Source organism: Solea senegalensis, linkage group LG5 (assembly GCF_019176455.1).
Source record: "Solea senegalensis isolate Sse05_10M linkage group LG5, IFAPA_SoseM_1, whole genome shotgun sequence".
Classification (NCBI taxonomy): Eukaryota; Metazoa; Chordata; class Actinopteri; order Pleuronectiformes; family Soleidae; genus Solea; species Solea senegalensis.
In genome coordinates, this window is record NC_058025.1 from 18,811,048 (window position 1) to 18,831,813 (window position 20,766).

The window sequence follows — 20,766 nt, forward strand, 5'->3', positions numbered from 1 at the left end:
AGGAGTAGATTCATACTGTTAAAATGCATCATTTGTTATTGGTATCAGATCTGTATTAATAATTATGGTGGCCTGGAAGTGCAAACCAGTATTACAAAATATTACAAATACCAAAACAAATGAGCAAAAGTTAAAACAAATTTACAAAATGCAAAACACTTTTACAAATCCTGAAACAAATTTATAAATGCCACAGTCCTTACAGAAGGGAATGTTTTGCATTTTGTAAATTTGTTTCGGAAAATGTAAACTTGTTTCAAGTTTTATCAATTTGTTTCTGTATTTGTAAATTTGTTTTAGGTTTTGTAATGCTGGTTTGCACTTCCAGGCCACCGTAAATAATGGGCGAAAGACAACATCACTGACAGCAGCTTTAAAATGTCACATGTTTACACTTGTTGTTCAGATGAGGGTGATAATGGTCTGTGATTCTAATAGTTTTGTTCAGAGTCGTGAGGGATGTATGGGAGTGTGGGACATGGAGTCTCAGCAACAGTCAGAAGAGACAGAACTTCTTCTTCAACTCATTCCTCTTCCAGAGAGAGAGGCAGTCGAACTCCTCAATGGACATGCCGAAAATACTGAAGAACTCGTCCTGAGAGAGGAGTCTCTGCAGGGACAAGAGACATATAGAAAAAAGCAGAGAGAGAAATTAATACCATTATTTAATACAGTGAGGAGCATAGAAAAACTGCTCTTTGCTTCTTATAATAATATTTTCCATAATAATAATAATGTGTTCCCAACAAATGTGAAGCTGTTTTCCATGACACATTTAGTGAGGGCTGCATCAAGTTAACACAAACTGCAACTCATGGGCCAGTGCTTAGCGTTAACTACATTAGTGACGTGTGAGGAACAGCTTGAATCAAGTGACACACACATATAGTAGCTACTAGGTAGTCCCCTCATTTTCTGTCCTGTCCTTCATTCTTCATCTGGTAAATGACCTGTATTAATAAAGTGGTTTTCTACTGGGCAGTCCAAGGAAAGAATTTGGGCTTGTTACGGGACGGGCCAGCAGCTGGGGTGCCCTTGAGCAAGGCACCCAACTCCCCCATTGCTCCCTGGGCACAGTTATGTGCTGCCGACTGCTCCTGTACCTGGCTTGTGTGTGTTCACTAGTGGTGTGTGATAAGGATGGGTTGAATGCAGAGGACACATTTGTAGATAGATAGATAGATAGATAGATAGATAGATAGATAGATAGATAGATAGAGTTTCACATTTGTAAAAGCTTCCTAAAGGCCATTAAAAGCCCGGAGAAATCTTATTTTCCAGAGTGATGTCACAGCTTTGTGAACCGTACAATGTGAAAACTTTATGAGAAATGTGATTAAATGAAGGCAATGATGGGTTTTGGGATTATTATATTAACCATAAATTGTAATGATACGTTAGCTTTATTTGTAAACCACCTACAAAAACAGTTAGAAATGTGAACTTTGAAATTTAAAAGTATGTAAAATTTAAAATACAAAGCATAGCAATGAGACCAAAGTCATATTCATGGTTAATATTCAATGGAATTGTTTTTTTTAATCATCATAAAAGCACTTAATGTTGTCATTATTTTACATTACATTACATGTCATTTAGCAGACACTTTTATCCAAAGCGACTTACAACACTTGGACAATAATATATATAATCCCTGAATTCAACATAATTCCTGTAAAAACACATATAAACTAATAGCCATGGTCAATGCAGGTCAGGTCTGGCGAAAATGCAAAATTGACATAGGTCCCAAACCCGTGCATTGCTCAAGGGCTCAATAGTGCCCCCTAAGGTGAAAACAGAGGCAAAATTGAGTTTTACCGAATTTCCCAAAACCTGGTGGAAAGATGTTATAGACCAAGACAAACAAAAAAGTCGATCGTAACCATGGTCTCAACTCAACAGGAAGTCAGCCATTTTGAATTTTAAACTCGTCCGTTCGAGTAGTCTATTCATTCATTTAGAATTTTGGCAGATTTGGTCCTCCATACAACTATTGCTATTGCAATTTATATCTTTAAAGGCAACATAGACAGGAAGCTCCAATTAACGCTGCTGTTGTGTGTATCTGCATCATTACCTCGCTTATGAAACCCTAAAGTTTCAGAACAAACAGTTCAGCCACTGCTGAGAAAATAGGGTTTTATTGTTTTCCTGGTCTCTGCGAAGCGAATCGGCACTTCCGTATGTTGAGGATGTCATCAGTAATCCTCACCACTCCTCTCACCGTTGTCTATGTACAGTGCCTTGAGATAATGTATGTTATGATTTGGCGTTAAACAAATAAAATTTAATTGAATTAAATGAACCATTAAATTGATCATTTGAACCTGACAGACAGACAGACAGACAGACAGACAGGCAGACGACTTTATTAATCCCTTTGGGAGGTTCCCTCTGGGAAATTAACAGCTCCAACATCCACACACAGCACTGTTAAAATTAGTCACACTTTACAGGAGACTGGAAGAGAGAAAACACCCCAGGTACCGAACACCATAAAATATAGAATAAAATATAGAATAAAATACATTAAGATAAAAATAAAAATAAAATTATGGGCCGCACAACCTGGAAATAAACGCGGAAGTCAGAAACTTTTTTGGCATATGTGCTGGGTGAGCAACTCCATAGCAAGGAATGAACAGAGCCAAAAGGGCGGTGCTCTATCCAGTTCTTACATCCATGGTACCACCCCCAGGTATTTGTAGCACTGCACAGTCTCTACCTTCACTCCCACAATGCAGACTGACTGGCATGGTATTTTGATCTCCTGAACAACACCAATTCATTGGTCTTGGTGGTGTTCAGGAGAAGGCAGTTCCTCATGCTCCAGTCAGTGAAGGCCTCCACAAGGCCCCTGTATCCCCCCCTCCTGTCCACTGTGCACACACGCCACAAATGACTAATTCTAAATTCTGTGACAAAGTGATGTGTTGTAAGGATAGAGTTCTAGTTTGCGAAACTGATTAATGGTACATTTATTTTTTAATATTATTAGGGCCAGAGCCACAAATGGCAGGGGCCGGGACGGCTCCTGGCACAAATTTGTGCGAGGAACCTGAAATCCTTCAAATTATTATTATAATTATTATTATATCCGTGGCTTTCCGGTCATTTTTCAAACTCCTGAAACTTGGCATGCAGGCAGAGGCGGATTAACGCAAAGGCAAACTAGGCACGTGCCTAGGGCCCGATTGGCAGGGGGCCCAGACAGAGGGACAATCAAAACCTAAAAATGACTTGGTCCGCGTTTCAAGACGATTTACACTCCTCGTCCTGATGACGCGACGCTGTCAGGGCGTTCTGAGGACAGTCTGCTCCGATCGACAGTCGTGCTGGGAGCAGGCGGGTGGGAGAAGCCGCAGCGAGTGCACATGTCCACGGCGAGGTCCGGGCGGGGGTTCGCTGTAAACCACCTTCGCCCCGAGCCCTTCCAAGCCGATCTAGAGTCGGTCACGACGCACCACCGGCGGAGGAAATTTCATGTCAAACTTATGTGTGACACTGGACTATAGAAATGACTGAAACGTGACTAAAACTAATAAGCGTTAAAACTAAGACTAAATCTAGAATGGCTTCCAAAAACAACACAGTACACCATCCAGAGAAACATCCAGACCAGTGGAAAAAACTGCTGAACAGTCCAGACCAGGAGCTGAATACCAGAAAATGGAAGAGAGGTGATGCTTGTCCATGAAATAAACCTCTTTACCACGACAGCACAGTTTCTCTTACTGCACATATTATTGGTCTTTGTATATTTGACTACTTAGTAAACTATTCAATTTACTCGTAAGCAAAGACTACGCTATGTAAAATGTGAATTAACTTTTATTAGTAACTTTGGTAAGTTTCAGATTTCAATTCATAAATAAAATCGATGGAGGGGGGCCCAAAAAATACAGTCTGCCTAGTATAGTCCATTTATTTAATCCGGCTCTGCATGTAGGTTAGGTCTGGCGAAAATGCAATATTGGCATAGGTCCCAAACCCGTGCCAGAGGGGGAGCTGTGTATCTGAGAACTGGCCTACCAATTATGTCACTTCCAGGTACCTGGCCAATCACAGGAGTGGGAATGCTCTCGTTGGATCGCTAATCACAACAGTCCACGTTCTCGGGGGGATTGATTTTGGTCTGAAACAGCGTGGCTGACGAGAGCGTCAGTGAGGAGATATTTTGATCGGCTCGTTTGCGGCGACTAGGAGGTTTTTATATGTATATATGTATTGATATTATATATATGTAAGTCAACCATAACTAACATATATGTGCGATACAAGCATTCCATGTCACCTTTAAACATAAATAAAGAGAAGTAAAACAAACAGCTGTGTGGAGTATTTTGAATGTTTTCTTGACACTGATCTTAGAGAAAACAACAACACAAACTAAGACAGTGTTTACCTCTAGTCTGGTTCTGTCCACACCAGGTGGCAGTTTGCTTCGTTCTTTGTGGGTCACCACCAGCATTTCATAAGGGTAAATCTGCAGATATTACATGATAGTGAGACAAGTGTTACACTGTGATGAAAAGTGTGATTAAGATGAACTCACCATTTGAACAACATTGATAATAATAATAACAACAACAATGCTAATAATAATAATAACAATAATAAAAAATAAAAAACACATTACTTTTACCTTATTCTCTAACATGCTGGGGAGCGAGTTTCCTCTGTCCATTCTGGAATCACCGTTCTGCAACACACAATACACAACACACATTTAGAGAAAAAACTGATGTAATGTGCAGACAATGTTGACATAAATCATCGTACTGTACCTGCACACCTGTAGGAAGACAGAGAGAAAAAATATATAAATGAATTATTACTTTCCTTAAAATGAAATTATGCAGATTTAAGGTAAATAATCGGCTTAGCTTTTAAGTTCATCCTCATGCAAAAAAATGGAAGCACTGGACTGCCAGTGAAGAAAAATCTAAGTCTGGTGATAATTTTGACTATTTCTGTCAAAATTAACAATTCATTTCTTAATCTATTTTTAACAGGTGACAAAAGCATATACAGTAAAGGAGATTACAAAGATCATCCTTCTTTTTTTTGTGGGGGGGACTTATTAAAAAATGTTTTTGGTGTTTACAACTCACAACATAAATGATTTATTGTTAACTACTGCTAGTAGTAAATAAAATAAGAAGAGGGCTGCATGTAAGGTAAATAATGCATATAAAAAGATTACACCAATAGAAAATGTTTTTTTTTACGCCAAAAATCTTTTGAATTAAATATCTAATCTTTACCTGCAGGAGTTTTTTCAGAGAACTCTGCTAACTGCAGCTGAAAGGACAGAGACATATGGTCATCACTGTGATCACATGACTCTGCTGTGACTGGACAACTGTGTTCAGTGGATGTCTGTTACTCACCCTGGACAAGCCAGAGGTGGGGAAATACACAGACCTGGAGGTGTTGGACCCTGAGAGAGAGGATGAGGTGAACAAAACTGGTTAAATATACACCCACCACACCTGATTCTTACTCTTGCCTTCTTCCTTCAATGATGAGACGTTGTAGGAAACTCAATGCTAGTTGGCTTTCACAACAAAGATCAAATATTTAAATTTCAGAAACACTTTCTTCATCCTGGGCCACACGGTGGTATAGTGGATAGCACTCTCGCCTTGCAGTGAGAAGACCCGGGTTCGAGCCCCGGTTGGAACAAGGGCCTTTCTGCATGGAGTTTGCATGTTCTCCCCGTGTGTGCGTGGGTTCTCTCCGGGTACTCCGGCTTCCTCCCACAGTCCAAAAACATGCAATGTGGGGAATAGATAAATTGGACACTCTAAATTGACCATAGGAGTGAGTGTGAGAGTGAATGGTTGTTTGTCTCTATCTGTGTGTGGCCCTGCGATGGACTGGCGAACTGTCCAGGGTGTACCCCGCCTATCGCCCGATGAAGCTGAGATTGGCACAGCACCCCCCGCGACCCTCTGGTGGAGGATAAAGCGGTTAGATGATGACTGACTGACTGACTTTCTTCATTCTTTGTTCTCCTCCTGCCTCATATCTGCTTCTTCCACATGCATATTTACTCCTGCTCCCTCCATTTTCCTGCCTCCTTTTTGCATCTGCTTCTTTTTTCCATCCTACTTCCATTTTCATATTACCTTGCTCTTGGCTTTTTCATCTTTCCCCTTGCCTTCTGTTCTTTCTTTCCTGTCTCATTTCTCCCACATGATCCTTAATTTTTATGGTTTCATTACCCCTTCATATTTTCTCCCATTTCTGCCTCTGTCTTTCTGCCTTCCTCCTGTAAACTAACAGTATATTCTGTTCATCTGACATTCTGTTCACTGTAGCCGTTCATGGTATGTGATGAATATAGACATGGAATATGGAAACAAATCCAGTGAAACATCAATAAAAACAATCCTGCCTTGTGTGTGTGTGTGTGTGTGTGTGTGTGTGTATATGAATGTAACATGTAACTGTATCCTCCTGTCCAGGAGGAGGCACTGTTGCATTTAGTCACGTGGCCTATAAGGGGCCATTACCTTCCTCTCTTTTTGTTTTTGTTATTGGTACCTGTCACTCACTGAGAGCGACATGTAAAATTGTTCAATAAAAAGTTAGGGCGAACTTGATGACAGAAGAGACAAACGTCCGAACGTATGTTTCATCCACTAGAATGAAACGGACGCAGAAGAAATAAGCCTACCTGTTAACAATATACATATGAACGCAATGACATTGTTATTCACGGACTTCAGAGACAGCTTACATTTATTGAATTTAATGTAAGAGCAGGGTGTTCGCGTTACAGAGCCTCGCTCCATTACACCGGAACTACATTACCTACGTTTGCGAGGTAACGTTAGAATTTTTAGCATTGTAGCTTTGATGTACAACGTTTTAATGTGATAAAATTAATCAACACATCCTGCAAGCTGCCACAGCGGGTGTCAGTCTGAGTCAAGGCTGACACCTGCTGTGAATGCAAAACACCAGTTAACCAGTTAGCCTCTGGTGCTAACTGATTAGCCTCCAGTGCTAAGCACTGCAGGTTGCTCTGGGTGACGCTTGCGCAGAAGTAAATTATTTGTGAATATTATTGCTGCATATCTATGGACACTGATGACATGGTATTTACTTCGTAGACATGCTAAGAAGGAGGAGAATAATGTATATAATATATATATATACATATATATGATACATTTTTAAAATAAAATCCTAATATTGTTTTTTTTTTATTATTATTGTTATTATTAAAAAAGCCTGTCTTGATCCTTGAAATGTTTTCAAGTCACAGCTTGATTTGGTCCAGGAATTATCAGCCTGTTTGGTGTCTTGATACAGTGTACGTGTGCAGGTTTACACACATGTTTAATAAAAGTCTTTGATGATCCCATTTTATCATGTCATTTTATTTTAGTAAGATTTGGTTTATTGGAGTGAGGTAAATTAAACCTATACAGTGTAAATAATTAATGGGCCATTTTGTACAAAAATTGGGCCTCAATGTCAAAAAGGTTAAGAACCCCTGGTCTGATTATTGAAACAGACACTGCTCCTATAGCTCTCTCTTCTTGTAAACTGTTCAACTGCTGTTTTCAGCTGATAATATAAAATTTAAAATCAAAATAACCAGCTGTGTATCACGCAATAGTACTAACTAGTCTTATTTTAATTGTAAAATAGCACTTATTTGAGTGAAGCTGCACATTGTTTCCACGTAAGCATTTCCTTGACCGTGATTGATGCGTAAGCACAGGACCACACATCAGATTCGGCCAAGGACTCCTATTAAACAAAGTATTTGTTCATTCGCTGGCTTTTTAATATGTAATATCAACCCCTAATGGAATGCCATTTTAACGTATGTGAGGTGTGTGTGACACTGTTGCCTTGCCATGGTGTTCTGTGTTGCCAGTTTTGTTGGCACACATCTGCAGTGTGTGACATTACAAAATATACGGCTGAGAGAGAGGATACATGACTGAGTGTAACATAACTGTATCCAAAGTAGAGTTGCAACTAACAATTATATTCATAATTGTTTAATCTCTCCATTTTTGTCTGTATTAAAGGGGACATATTATACCCTATTTCCCCCATTAAAATAGTTCCCTGGTGTCCTAATGAACATGTCAGTGAGAGTGCCGTCACAGGAAGAGACGTCCTACATAAAGATCAAGCCGGACACTGCCCAACTGTAAATCAGTTAAAAACACTTAGGAACAGCACCACTGATTGCCACCGCTAATTGCCAGCGGTGCGCTGAATAAACTGCCGCTGTATGTTACTGTATCAGACCGGTGACTGTGCTCCGGAGCTGGCGATCAGTCACATACAACGGCAGTTTAGGCAGCTCGCCTGCACAGAGAGTGCAGCACCGCTTAAAAGTGCTGCATAAAAGTGCCGCCATATGTGATTGTATCAGACTGAGTCTGTGCTCCGGTCATGGAGGACGTACTGAACAAATATTTTTAATTAGGACGTGTCAGAATGGTCAGTTATGAGCTCTATGTGACCTTTTCTTAACAATGTGTGTGTTTGTACGTTGGTGAAATACGGTCGCTGACTAAATACAGCCACCGCTGGCCGCAGTCTGATGCGAAGTGGTGCGAACACACAAACACACGTTTGCTGACTTTATCCGGCACATTAGCTTCATATATAAAATCCTCTGATGCTGGAAGTTTGTGTAAAACACTGTGCTCCACTGTGCAGCCTCCAACAGCACACTTGTCCCTCCGCGTTGACGTAATACCGCTCTTCCTCCCTCGCCTGCACTCTTGCAGGGACATGGTGGAGCTAAGGTGGAGCTCTCCAAGTAAACTTACTGGTGGGGCGGTAACATTTGCGGTGAAATGCGCATGCAGCCGTCATAAGCGCAGGGAATTCAACATAGTGTTTTATCGCCTATACTTACAATAAGGGGGACCACGAAAACATGACTGAGAATTCTTTTTCCACACTTTGGCGACTGGTAGGGCCTCCAGAGTCCCAAATATAAGTATTAAAATGGTTAAAAAGTTGATTTTGCATAATATGTCCCCTTTAAGCAAACAGAAAATATTGAAAAATGTTGATCGGTGTTCGTCAAACCTGGAAATGATGATGTTCTCAAATGTCTTTTGTCCACAAACCAAAATGATTCACTTTTAATGATTTCTTTGTTATCTGGAGCAAAGGGTTAGGGTTCAATTTAAGAACCTGAAAAATCAAGAAAATTGTTTTAATTCTTAAAAACACTCAAACTGATGATCAAATTATTTGATGATTAACTTAGTAATCGAATAATTGTTTCAGTCCTAATTTATGTCGATAGAAAGAATAATAATTATTAATAATCTGACAGAACATCTTTTTCGTCAATATTTTTAACAGGTGACTCTTTTATTACCCCTGTAGCAGTGATGCTTGGCCAATATCCAAATCCCAAAATGAAAAAAATTGATGTGGATGGTGTTCCACACCTCTGTTTGTTCATAATAATGGACATCAAAGCAGACGAAGACATCACTTACGACTTTGGAGGGCATAATTTGCCATGGCGTGGATATGAACAAGAAAAGCCAGTGGTACAATTTACTTTCATCTAATTCAGTATTTTGTTTAAATGATAAAGTTGATTGCAAAGAATTTCAATATTCTTGTGACCTTGTGTGTCTGCGTTCATGGTTTAAGAGGACATCGATTGGTAGAGAAAGATACACTGGTTTTGAGTAAAATACAGTTTCTCTCACAAGAACATGGCATGATTTCACATGTATATAACCATGTCACATGTAGGTTATGCAGAAATATGCTTCAGAATCAGCTGTTTGACTGTGCCAGAAGAGGTTTGTCATACACTCATAGCCAGAACTTCATATGTATTTGTGACCAAAATCTTTGTATTATTTGGAGGACGGAGGAAGTTGTTGAATGAACATCACTGAACATTACTGTGTATCTGAGGTCATGGTTTAAGAGGTCATGAACTGAAAAAAGTCATGAACTGACATTTAGGACTGAATTTGTTTTAGTTGTATAGTATTTATGACTGTGTCACATATTTGTTATTGTAGAGGTATGCTCCTGTGTCACATAGGTGATGGACACATGTGTTTGTGCAAACTGTAGTGTATCACATAAGAACTTGGGATCACTTGAGCTATTAAGTGTTTGAAAAGATGGACATACTGTACATTACTGCGAGAATGCTAACTTTTCTGTTAATGCTTAGTTGATATTTGCAGTCCAGCCAAATTTTTTCTTTTCCTTCATAAATTATAGATTATACCAGTAAAATGCTGTGTGTTTCCACTTAGTTGAGGCTGTATTAAATTCATTGTTAACTGAATAACTTCTGCAGGGGATTATTCTTGAAGGTAATTTGCCTGCAAAGAGGCCAAGAGGTCGCAATGATGGTAAGATAATACCTTTAAATTGCAGTTACTGTCCAAAACATTAAGAGCACAATTAACTTTTAATTAAATGTTATTTATTACATTTTACATGTAATTTTCAGCATGCAAGACACACAAGTTTGTGCAAGAAGAGATATCGTCATTGGAAAAATGCTCAGTATGCTATGGACCATTTAAGCCCCTTAAGTGGATGGGTCTAAAATATAGAGGTTGGTTAAAATATTCTTACAAATTTTCCTTAATATATTTTGCTATGTCCATTAAAACATATTTAGTTATACATCACAGTATTTGCATACATTTGGCTAGTTGGAAAGTTGTAGCATGATTTGGTAACTTCTCTTTTCTTACGGCATGAGTTAGTGTATCTTTTGTCATTCAATTTTCTTTCTCACAAATGGGTTTTGGTTACTGTGAACCTATACTATGATATCAACACTTAACTTTCAAGAAGACCTGTCAACTGACAAGAAGAATTTTGTGGAGCGGGATTGCTCAGCCAGCCATGAAGAAATGGGCTTGTCAGAATATGAACGGAAGCTGTGCCACTATTTTGAGTGTGTGGAACTACAAGGAATAAGGGGGAGTCCTTACATCTGACATGGTGAATGCCCTCAGTTTGTTGATTGCGAAGAGAAGGGAATGTTGTGTGCCTGAAGACAATCAGTACTTGTTTGCTGTGCTGAATTGTCTCTCTTACTACAGAGGGCATCAGAGTCTCAGAAGGTTGGCAGAAGAATGTGGTGCAAAGAAGCCAGATTATTAGATCCACGCAACTGTAACCACTTCTCAAATCCTAAACTTGAAGAATAATGGACTCGACCAAATAGTTGACTTCTTGGGACATGACATCTCAGTACATAGGCATTTCTACAGACTGTCCGAGCCCACCATACAAAATGTTGCTTCTTGCACTGGAAAAAGGGAACCTTCAAAAACTTAAAGGCAAATTTCTGTTCTTCAATCAAGAAACCAAGAGTTAATGGTAGGGTCTAGTTGGATTTAATGTGCAGGTTGTATGTAATATATGGAGATATAACCTTTGGTCCATATCAGCCCTATATTTTATCTAAACGGTGATACCTAATCAGGTGTCTTTGAAAAAGCAGCACTTACTCTGAAGCGGCAGCTTCAGCGGCAGCCTCCTCAGACGAAGACTCCGGAAGACAAAGACAAAGGAGTCTAAACAGGAGTCTAACGGGGAGGCTAATGAGGCTAAGTACCTGTACCTACAACTGTTACCTACTACTTTTCACATATGTGCGTTTTTTCCATTCCTGTTCAAGTCTCTTCTCATAGATATTACAAACCTCACAATCATTCACAGCACCACCGTAACCTTTCCTCACTTATATATCCCACCCGCTCCACACACATCCAACACCTTGTTGCAGGGGGCCTGTGGAACTGCCAGTCAGCTACCCGCAAGACTGAGTTCATCTCTGGCTTTGCTACTGAGCAATGTCTGGACTTCCTTGCTCTCACAGAGACTTGGATAACACCCTCCAACACAGCCACCCCTGCGGCTCTCTCCTCTGCCCACTCCTTCTCCCACACACCCAGATCCACTGGAAGAGGTGGCGGGACAGGTCTACTTATCAACCCCAACTGGACTTTCACTCTTTTCCCACTGCCTCACTTCTCTTCACAGTCGTTTGAATTTCATGCTGTAACTATAACTCACCCAGTAAAACTCATCATTGTTGTCATCTACCGTCCACCAGGCCCATTGGGACACTTCTTGGAGGAACTAGATGTCCTCCTCTCAAACATCCCTGAAAATGGTCCACCACTTGTTCTTCTTGGTGACTTCAACATCCAGTCAGAGAAGTCATCTGATCTACTTCTACTTCTTTCATCTCTTTCTCTCTCACTTGCTCCTTCTCCACCAACTCACAGAGCTGGCAACCACCTTGACCTCATCTTCACCAGAAACTGCTCCACCTCCGACCTCAAGGTAACCCCACTTCATGTCTCTGATCATTTCTTCATTTCCTACTCTCTCCCACTCTCCCAATCGGATGATCACATCTCATCAGATATTGCACTTGTCCGTCGCAACATTCGCTCTCTCTCTCCCTCCTCTCTCTCCTCAACTGTTCTATCAGCACTTCCTTCAGCTGACTCCTTCTCCCTCATGCATCCCAACTCTGCCACAGACACCTTCCTCTCTACTCTGTCCTCCTCTCTTGACTCTCTCTGTCCTCTTACTTCCCGGCGGGTTCGTAAGTCCTCCCCAGCCCCGTGGTTGTCGGACTCAGTGCGTGCTGAGAGAGCCACGATACGGGCAGCAGAAAGAAAATGGAGGAAATCAAAACACCCTGATGACCTGCTTTCCTATCACTCTCTCCTCTCCACCTTCACTGCCGCTATCTCTGCAGCCAAACAATCTTTCTATCAGACTAAAATTCAATCCTCTTTCTCTAACCCCAAAAAACTTTTCTCTATCTTCTCTAACCTCCTTGATCCCCCCACCCCCCCTCCTCCTTCCTCCCTTCTACCAATTCACTTTGTCAACTACTTCACAAAAAAGGTAGATGACATTCGCTCTTCTTTCTCAACCCCACCTCCTGTTCTCACCACTCCACCAACCACACATTCAGCTCCTTCTCTATCCTCTTTCTCCCCTCTATCTCAGGATCAAGTTCTTTCCCTAATAACCTCTGCCCGCCCCACCTCCTGCCCCCTTGACCCTATCCCCTCTCACCTTCTTCAGTCAATTGCTTCTGATCTTCTTCCTTTCCTCACCCACCTCATTAACACATCTCTGTCATCTGGTTGCTTTCCGGACTCTCTTAAAGAGGCCAGAGTGACCCCCCTCCTTAAAAAACCCACCCTTGACCCGTCTGAAGTAAATAACTACAGACCTGTCTCTCTTCTTCCTTTTCTCTCCAAAACTCTGGAGCGCGCTATCTTTAATCAACTCTCCTCCTACCTTCACCGGAACAACCTTCTTGATCCTCTTCAGTCTGGTTTTAAAGCAGGTCACTCGACCGAAACTGCACTTCTTGCTGTCACTGAGCAACTCCACACTGCCAGGGCTGCCTCTCTCTCCTCTGTGCTCATCCTCCTGGACCTTTCTGCAGCGTTTGACACAGTTAACCACCAGATCCTTACTTCCTCCCTTCAAGAACTAGGTGTCTCAGGCTCTGCACTTACCCTTCTCTCGTCCTATCTTCAAAACCGAACATACAGAGTAACCTGGAGAGGATCCGTGTCGGAACCCTGTCCTCTAGCTACTGGGGTCCCTCAGGGTTCTGTCTTGGGCCCTCTCCTCTTCTCTCTATACACCAACTCTCTTGGTTCGGTTATTCGCTCTCATGGTTTTTCCTATCACAGCTACGCCGATGACACCCAACTCATTCTCTCTTTTCCCAGCTCCGACACACAGGTAGCAGAACGGATCACCGCTTGTCTGACTGACATCTCTCAGTGGATGTCACACTACACCGCTCCTCCGCTCCCTTCACTGGCTTCCTGTAGCTGCTCGCATCCGCTTCAAGACTCTAGTGCTTGCGTTCCATGCTACAAACGGATCCGGTCCAGCCTACATCCAGGACATGATCAAAACCTAGCCCGCCCACTCCGCTCTGCATCGACAAACCGGCTTGCTGCTCCCTCACTGAGAGGATCACAGAGGCACTCGCAGAACTCGAGACTGTTCACTGTCCTAGCTCCCAAATGGTGGAACGATCTCCCCATCGACATCCGGACAGCTGAAAGCCTCCACATCTTCCGACGCCGACTAAAAACACATTTGTTCCGACTCTACCTCGACTAAGACGACAAAAAAAAAAAAAAAAAAAAATATATATATATATTGCACTTATGACTAGCACTTCATAGTTTGTTCTACTTGAAGCTCTTACTTACTTCTAGCTCTTATTTGTACCCAAATGTTTAAATGCACTTTTGTAAGTCGCTTTGGATAAAAGCGTCTGCTAAATGACATGTAATGTAATGTAATGTAATATATATTTTTTAGTTGGTTGATACCAAAAAGAAACAAAACCACGTGGGTTTAATTCAGAGGTCAAACTCACAATCACTACCTCTCATGCTCGCATTGAGAGAGAGGTGTGTGTGTGCATGCTTGCATTGAGTGAGAGAGAAAGCAGAGTGTACCAGTTTTTGATATGAACAGTTATACTGTCCAGCACTTGGTCAATTTGTCAGTTGCACAGAAGCTGCTCAGATTATGCAAATGTTCTTTCAGTTGCATAAATTGATAAATTAATTATCAATAAACATGTTCATGTTTTTCATGTAGTATATTTTGTTCATATTCCATGTTTTTGAAGGGTAATGTGTGGCATACTACAGACATGGTCATAAGATGGTTTTACATAAGTTCTGTCTCCACCTAGTGGTAAGTTTTAAAATGCTAAAAATAACAGTGTTTGTATAGGCCTTGTAATATTTGTCAGTCCTTAGACCCCCAAGAGGCTAGTTTTGTGTGTTGTAAGCAAACTGAACTCCTAAACCACAGTCCTCTTATGGCATATTTCCACCGGCTCTACTCATCTCGCCTTGCCACAGCATGATTAGGTTGCATCTCCACTACAAAAAGTACTCACTGCAGTCATCACTGCACGGCTGAGTGAAACTGCGGTGACTTTGTTTTATATGCCACACACACACACACACTTGAGTGACGAGTGACTTTACACCAGACTAGGTACTATGCTAGTGGAAACGCTACTTAAAACGTGCCGCGAGGTGAGTAGAGCTGGTGGAAATGCGCTATTAGACCACCAAGAGGCTAGATTTGTGTGTCGTAAGCAAACTGAACTCATAAACCCACGTAAGCCATAATTTGTGATTGACCTGGTCATATGTCACATATTGAGTCAAACATGTTGACCTGAGAAATCACATATGCCATATGTGTGTGCGCGCGTGTGTTCTTACCGGAATTTTGGCTGCGATCCGGCAGTGAGCGAGTTTTCCTCCTCAGAGGAGCTGCAGACTTTCCCAACTCCTCCTTCAGAATGATTTTACCCAGATTAGACTGAATCTGGTAGAAAATGAGTTGTTAGAATCATGCTTACAATATTCCCTTAAGGCTTTTTTGCTTTACCTCTTTTATTCACTTTTATAATATATTAATGATATACTTAATGCATCTCCAAATATTAATCTTCAAATGTATGCTGATGATGCTGTAATTTTTATACCTGCAAAGTCTCTCCAAGTTGCAGCTATACTCCTCCCTCCTGCATTAACTACAATGTGTTCGCTTATTTAATCTGCCTGCCAACAAATAAATAGACAAACCCAAAAAAAACTAAAAACTGTGTGTATTCTAACTCACATGTTAGGTGAGGAGGTATTTGAGTATACATGAAAAATGTTGACAACAAGGTCAAATTCCACAGATTTTTAGACAAATCAGGCCCAGACCCATTGACCTCTGCTATAGTGTTTTTCACCTATTGAGTTTTGTGTTATTAACTGGTCATTTAGAGGTGAGTCAACAAAAAGTAATTTGCACAATTTCCTGAGTTTTTGACTGTCTCTTTTATTACAGCCTTGCCCTGCAACCTCTAAAAGAGGAGACTCATAGTAGTATAAACACCAGAGCCACCACCAGAGGGAGCTTTGAGTTGCAATTCAACAATCTGTTGATAATAATAAGAATTACTCACCTTGATTTATGGCTTAAGGCAAACCAGGGCTGAAGTCACATGTAGCTGTTTCTCTTTCTCTGTGTGTATTTTATCTGTGTTTCTAGTGTTAACTTGTTATATTACTTTTTGTGACCTACTTTTTGTGGTGGCTATATTTATACTGTATAATGTTGCCTCCTTTAACTTTCATCTTACATCTTGTATTTAATGATTAAATGTACATTATTATAATGTTAATTACAGTAATGTGTTCTCTTAAACTGAAATAAACCAATGAATAACTACAATGTAGGTATGAGTGTAGATGGTTTGTCTCTATGTCTCCCTGTGATGGACTGGAGACCTGTCCTTTCACCCAATGACAGAACTCTGGGACTGGCACCAACAACCCCCATGTGGAGGATAAAGTGGTAGAAGAGGATGTATGTATGGATGGATGGATGAATGGATTTATAGTTATTACTGAAACAGTTACAAGCTTTGCTGATCATCTCATACCTTGTTGAGTTCTTGTTTCTGGAGAGTTCTGAGTCCCCACAGCTCATCATCCAGCTCCCCATCCTTCCCTACATCTTCATCACTCTGCCCCTTCTTTCCCAACTCCTTCTCTAGAGGAGCAGAGAAAAGAGCAAAGGAAAGTAGGAAGGAAGGAGAACAGTCTGTTTGATCCAGGACTGGAAAATGTGTGGTCAGAATTTAAAAAACAAAACAAATGATTAAAATATAAAAAAATAAAATACAAATAAAAGTGTGTGTGTGTGTGTGTGTGTGTGCGCGCGTGTGCCTGTGTATTGTACCAATCACAGCCAAGGAGGGGGGGCATGGCCAATATTCAGTCTCTATCTTGGAGGGCAAGTTTGGGTCTGGAGGCTGAGCTGCTGGAAACTTAGACGACTCAATGATCAGATCTTCGATGTGTTTCCCCTGAGGTACAGCAGAGGGCGACACATCTGTGGACACACACAAATACACTTTGCAGCCATTTATGGAATTATATGTTACCTTCTTTCAGTTGTAATGGTATAACATTGCCTGAGCATCAGCTGTTTTTTGTTCTGTGTGTTATCTTCTTACTCCGATTATGAAGATCATGTTACTGTTGAGTTATTTTTTTTAATTTTATAACATTGCGACAGAATATTCTCAGTTCTGCCATTAATATGCCATTCACCCATGTGAATGGAGCAATTTGGGGTTAAATGTCCTGCCTAGGGACAGATGGAGATGCAGACTAGAGGAATCCTTGAATTACCCTGGATATCATTTTAAACATTTTAAACAAAAGACTAGACATAATCCTCTGAAAAACTAAAAAACTCCACGTATACACTTTTACCATGTGACATGTAAAAACATACAAATTTCAGATGACATGTGAATAGATACAGCAGCTTAAATCATCAACATAACAAACTGTACCTTTTTTATAGATGGGGGGCTTCTTATAGATGTTGTTACCATTTGCTAAGAAAAAGAAAGAAAGAGAGAAAGAAAATGAGAAGATTGTGTAAACAAAATATTCACTGATCATTTATTTTGAAGACAGCTGCCAACGACAATATCTGTATATTTTTAATATTTCATTATGAATACTCAGCATCCACAACGCATTTTCATCTGGAAATTCTCTTTTTTCCTAATTTAATATTCAAACCTCAAAAGTGATCAAACAAACAACAGCATTAAAGAATGAAACATATATTTCATATTATTTAATAAGCCATATTTACCTGGCCTGTGGAAGTGCTGCATGGTGCTCTTACTACCAGAGGAGTATGTGTTTGATGTGTTTGATGTGTTTGGCGTTTGTGGCGTTTGTGGTGTTTGTGGTGTTTGTGGCGTTTGTGGTGTTGACGGTGTGTGTGAGCTGTATGTTCTGCTGGTCTGGATGGAGGAACCAGGAGAGGAACCTCCAGGCGATCGAGTCTCCAGCCACTCCTTGGACAGGTTCTTGACACACACACAAAAACACAGAGATCAGAGGTCAGTTAGGCAGGAGGGAGGTCAGTGTGTTTCTCAAAGACAGCAGTAGAACATCCATAGTCATTTTTCTTACGTCTGGGGAGGGAGGAGGAGAGATGGACCGTGGTGACAAAGACCTCTGGTGGAAAGAAAAATATACATGTAACTTGAGGTCATATTTTACAGTGTCCATAATTTAATGTAAAATTACATAAAACAGAGAAATGAGGTGAAACTGTTGAAAGTGCCGTCTGGTTTCCTTAAAAGTCGTATGTCAAACCAGATTTCAGTGTGCTCCAGGTTCCACAAAATTTCACAATGACAATGGTGGTTGATGTTAGTATTATAGCTAGGTTTGATGATTGATTTGACCACAGACCGATAACTTAGAATTACAAAACTTCAGCTGTAATTCTGGTCATATGCAAAGGTAGGCAGGTCAGTTAGTTACACACAGGTAAACCATTCTAATCATTCCATGTGGTCTGAGTGAAATGATTGGTTGTGTTTATCACAGTATTGTGATGTCACCTCCAGCGGACTATAGCTGTAGTGTGGCTGGTAGATCATCAGGTCTGGTCTCTCTATATCCAGAATGGCTTTGTCTCTTGGCAAAGCTGCCAAGTCCTTGTAGCCAATAACCCCATCCTCCACTCTGGCCTGAACAAGGGCAGCAGAGATTATAGATTACTGCCTCAAGATTAATCTGAAGGATAATATCTTGATCTGCCTGCGTGTCTCACCACGATAGCAGCAGCAGGGGATCCTGGGATGTTAGACCCTCTCAGCGACAACACACTGCCTGGAGACGTCTGAGTCAGCTGTAAACGCACATAAACAGTCAGAGGTCAACCACAAACTGATTATCAAATAAACAGAGGATTTCCATTGATTTACTCATTATTTCTTCTAAATTTCAACTTACTAAAGTAACTCCCGGTTAAGAGTTTAAAATCTTTTTATTTATCTTTTTAATTATTCACTATTTTGAAAACTTTTATGAAAATTTGATGTGAAAAGAAAGGAGTGATGCAGGCAACTCTGTGAAGCTAAGATGGTAAAGACAAAGTCCAAATTTATTTTGACATTGACTGTAATGTATGAGGTACTGACAGTCTGACACATTTGCTGACATACCACGAACCAGCCTGAGACACGGAGGCTTGTTCTCACCCAGTACATTTACAAGAAATTATAAAAAAAAACATATTATTGTGTTAGACTTTTGAAATATATGTTAACAGGTTAGTCCTGTTGTGATGGTACTAAATCAAATTTCTCAGTCACACCCAGATATTGTAATTGAGAATTAAATGACTTTTATATACTATTGTATTGTATGTCCACTTTCAGCCTGACCACAGTTGAGCTCAAGATGTTCTCTGTGCATGTGTCACATTTCCCACCTCCAGATTCAAACACGAACATAACAGAAGTAGCTGGAACACAGAAGAATCAGACAACAATTGAGGCCGAGGAGACTGATTTTATGCTCTGCCAGCTTAAAGAATTTAATATTTTAAAGTCCATGGTTGATAGTGCTTCTATACTGGGACAAGCCGATGAGCTACAACTTTGTAGTCTGACTTAACTGTGCATGAAAATGTATTGAGTGAGAACATGGCCGCCAGCAGACACACAAAGAATTGCCTTCTCATGCAGTTGAGTTGGTCTTTTTTTAAATATCATGCAAATGCATAAACAATGTTTACCTTTGGCATCATTCTGACTGATTGGTCCATTCCTGAGAGGAAAAACAACCAGATATTAAATACCTCTGTGTGCGTGACACTGAAGACAACCAGGAGGCATTACTGCCTATATCCATCCACCCATCATCTACCGCTTTATCCTCCACTGGGGTCTGGGGTCACTGAGGGTCGCAGGGCGGTGCTGTGTCAAGCTGACATAGGGCGATAGGCGGGTTCATTCTGGACAGTTTGCCTGTCGCAATTTAGAGTGACCAATTTACCTAATTCCCATATTGCATGTTTTTGGAGTCTGGAAGGAAGCTAGAGAACCCAGACAAAATCCACACACACATGGACAAGCAAAGTCCATGCATCCTTGTTCCAACTGGGACTCGAACCTAGGTCTTTTTGCTGCAAAGGCAAGACTGCTAACCACTACACCAACCGTGTGGCCCCATTGCTGACTATATGATGTTGTATATGCAGCAACAACACAACAGTAAACATTGACATTTTACTGGAACAGGAATATTCTACTTAAAGGTAGGTCAGTGAGTGAGTGAGTGAGGAAATGCAACCTTTATGATGCCACCCCCTCCTAAAAATAAATCACGCCCCATGAACAGACCTCTATGTGAGCAATTTTTTTTATGTTGATGTAAACAGTTAATACAGCCCTCAGTGTGCATGGCTCTGCTGCCATCATCAGTTCTGTATTGTCTGGCATGACTGACCGACACAAAGAGATTATTCTAGAGTCAACGGCTTTGTGCAACACACACATACACACACACACATACACACACACACACACACACACACACACACACACACACACACAGATTTGGGAAAACATGCCATCAGAGATGGGAAAAGTCCTGCACATTATCAAAAATTGTGTGTGTGTGTGTTTACCTCTCAGAGAGAAAAAGGGATCATGTCTGTATCTGTTCGTCTTCAGGTCTTCAGCTTGATTAGCAACTGGAAAAAAAAAAATCAAAGATCACAATCAATCCAACATTGAGAAATAAATAAATTAATAAATAAATAAATATGTTTTTTGTACCAGTTTCACCAAAAAACACCAACTGAGTT

At 40.6% G+C, this 20,766-nt stretch overlaps 1 protein-coding gene across 2 annotated transcripts in view; it reads right to left on the reverse strand.

The window, feature by feature from the left end:
* Window positions 1–358: 358 nt before the first annotated feature.
* The window catches only part of LOC122769398 (dematin-like), a 40,412-nt gene continuing 20,004 nt past the window's right edge, over window positions 359–20,766 (reverse strand). For both annotated transcript variants that reach the window (XM_044025914.1, XM_044025915.1), the window contains 16 exons: window positions 20,587–20,652; window positions 19,693–19,724; window positions 18,724–18,801; window positions 18,512–18,640; window positions 18,075–18,119; window positions 17,749–17,968; window positions 17,438–17,482; window positions 16,816–16,968; window positions 16,517–16,626; window positions 15,300–15,405; window positions 5,397–5,446; window positions 5,271–5,307; window positions 4,791–4,798; window positions 4,649–4,705; window positions 4,409–4,489; window positions 359–610 (listed from right to left, as the gene is read on the reverse strand). In XM_044025914.1, the coding sequence (XP_043881849.1) occupies window positions 497–610; window positions 4,409–4,489; window positions 4,649–4,705; window positions 4,791–4,798; window positions 5,271–5,307; window positions 5,397–5,446; window positions 15,300–15,405; window positions 16,517–16,626; window positions 16,816–16,968; window positions 17,438–17,482; window positions 17,749–17,968; window positions 18,075–18,119; window positions 18,512–18,640; window positions 18,724–18,801; window positions 19,693–19,722 (1,263 nt within the window). In that variant the 5' untranslated portion in view covers window positions 19,723–19,724; window positions 20,587–20,652 and the 3' untranslated portion in view covers window positions 359–496. The remainder of the gene's footprint in view (window positions 611–4,408; window positions 4,490–4,648; window positions 4,706–4,790; window positions 4,799–5,270; window positions 5,308–5,396; window positions 5,447–15,299; window positions 15,406–16,516; window positions 16,627–16,815; window positions 16,969–17,437; window positions 17,483–17,748; window positions 17,969–18,074; window positions 18,120–18,511; window positions 18,641–18,723; window positions 18,802–19,692; window positions 19,725–20,586; window positions 20,653–20,766) is intronic.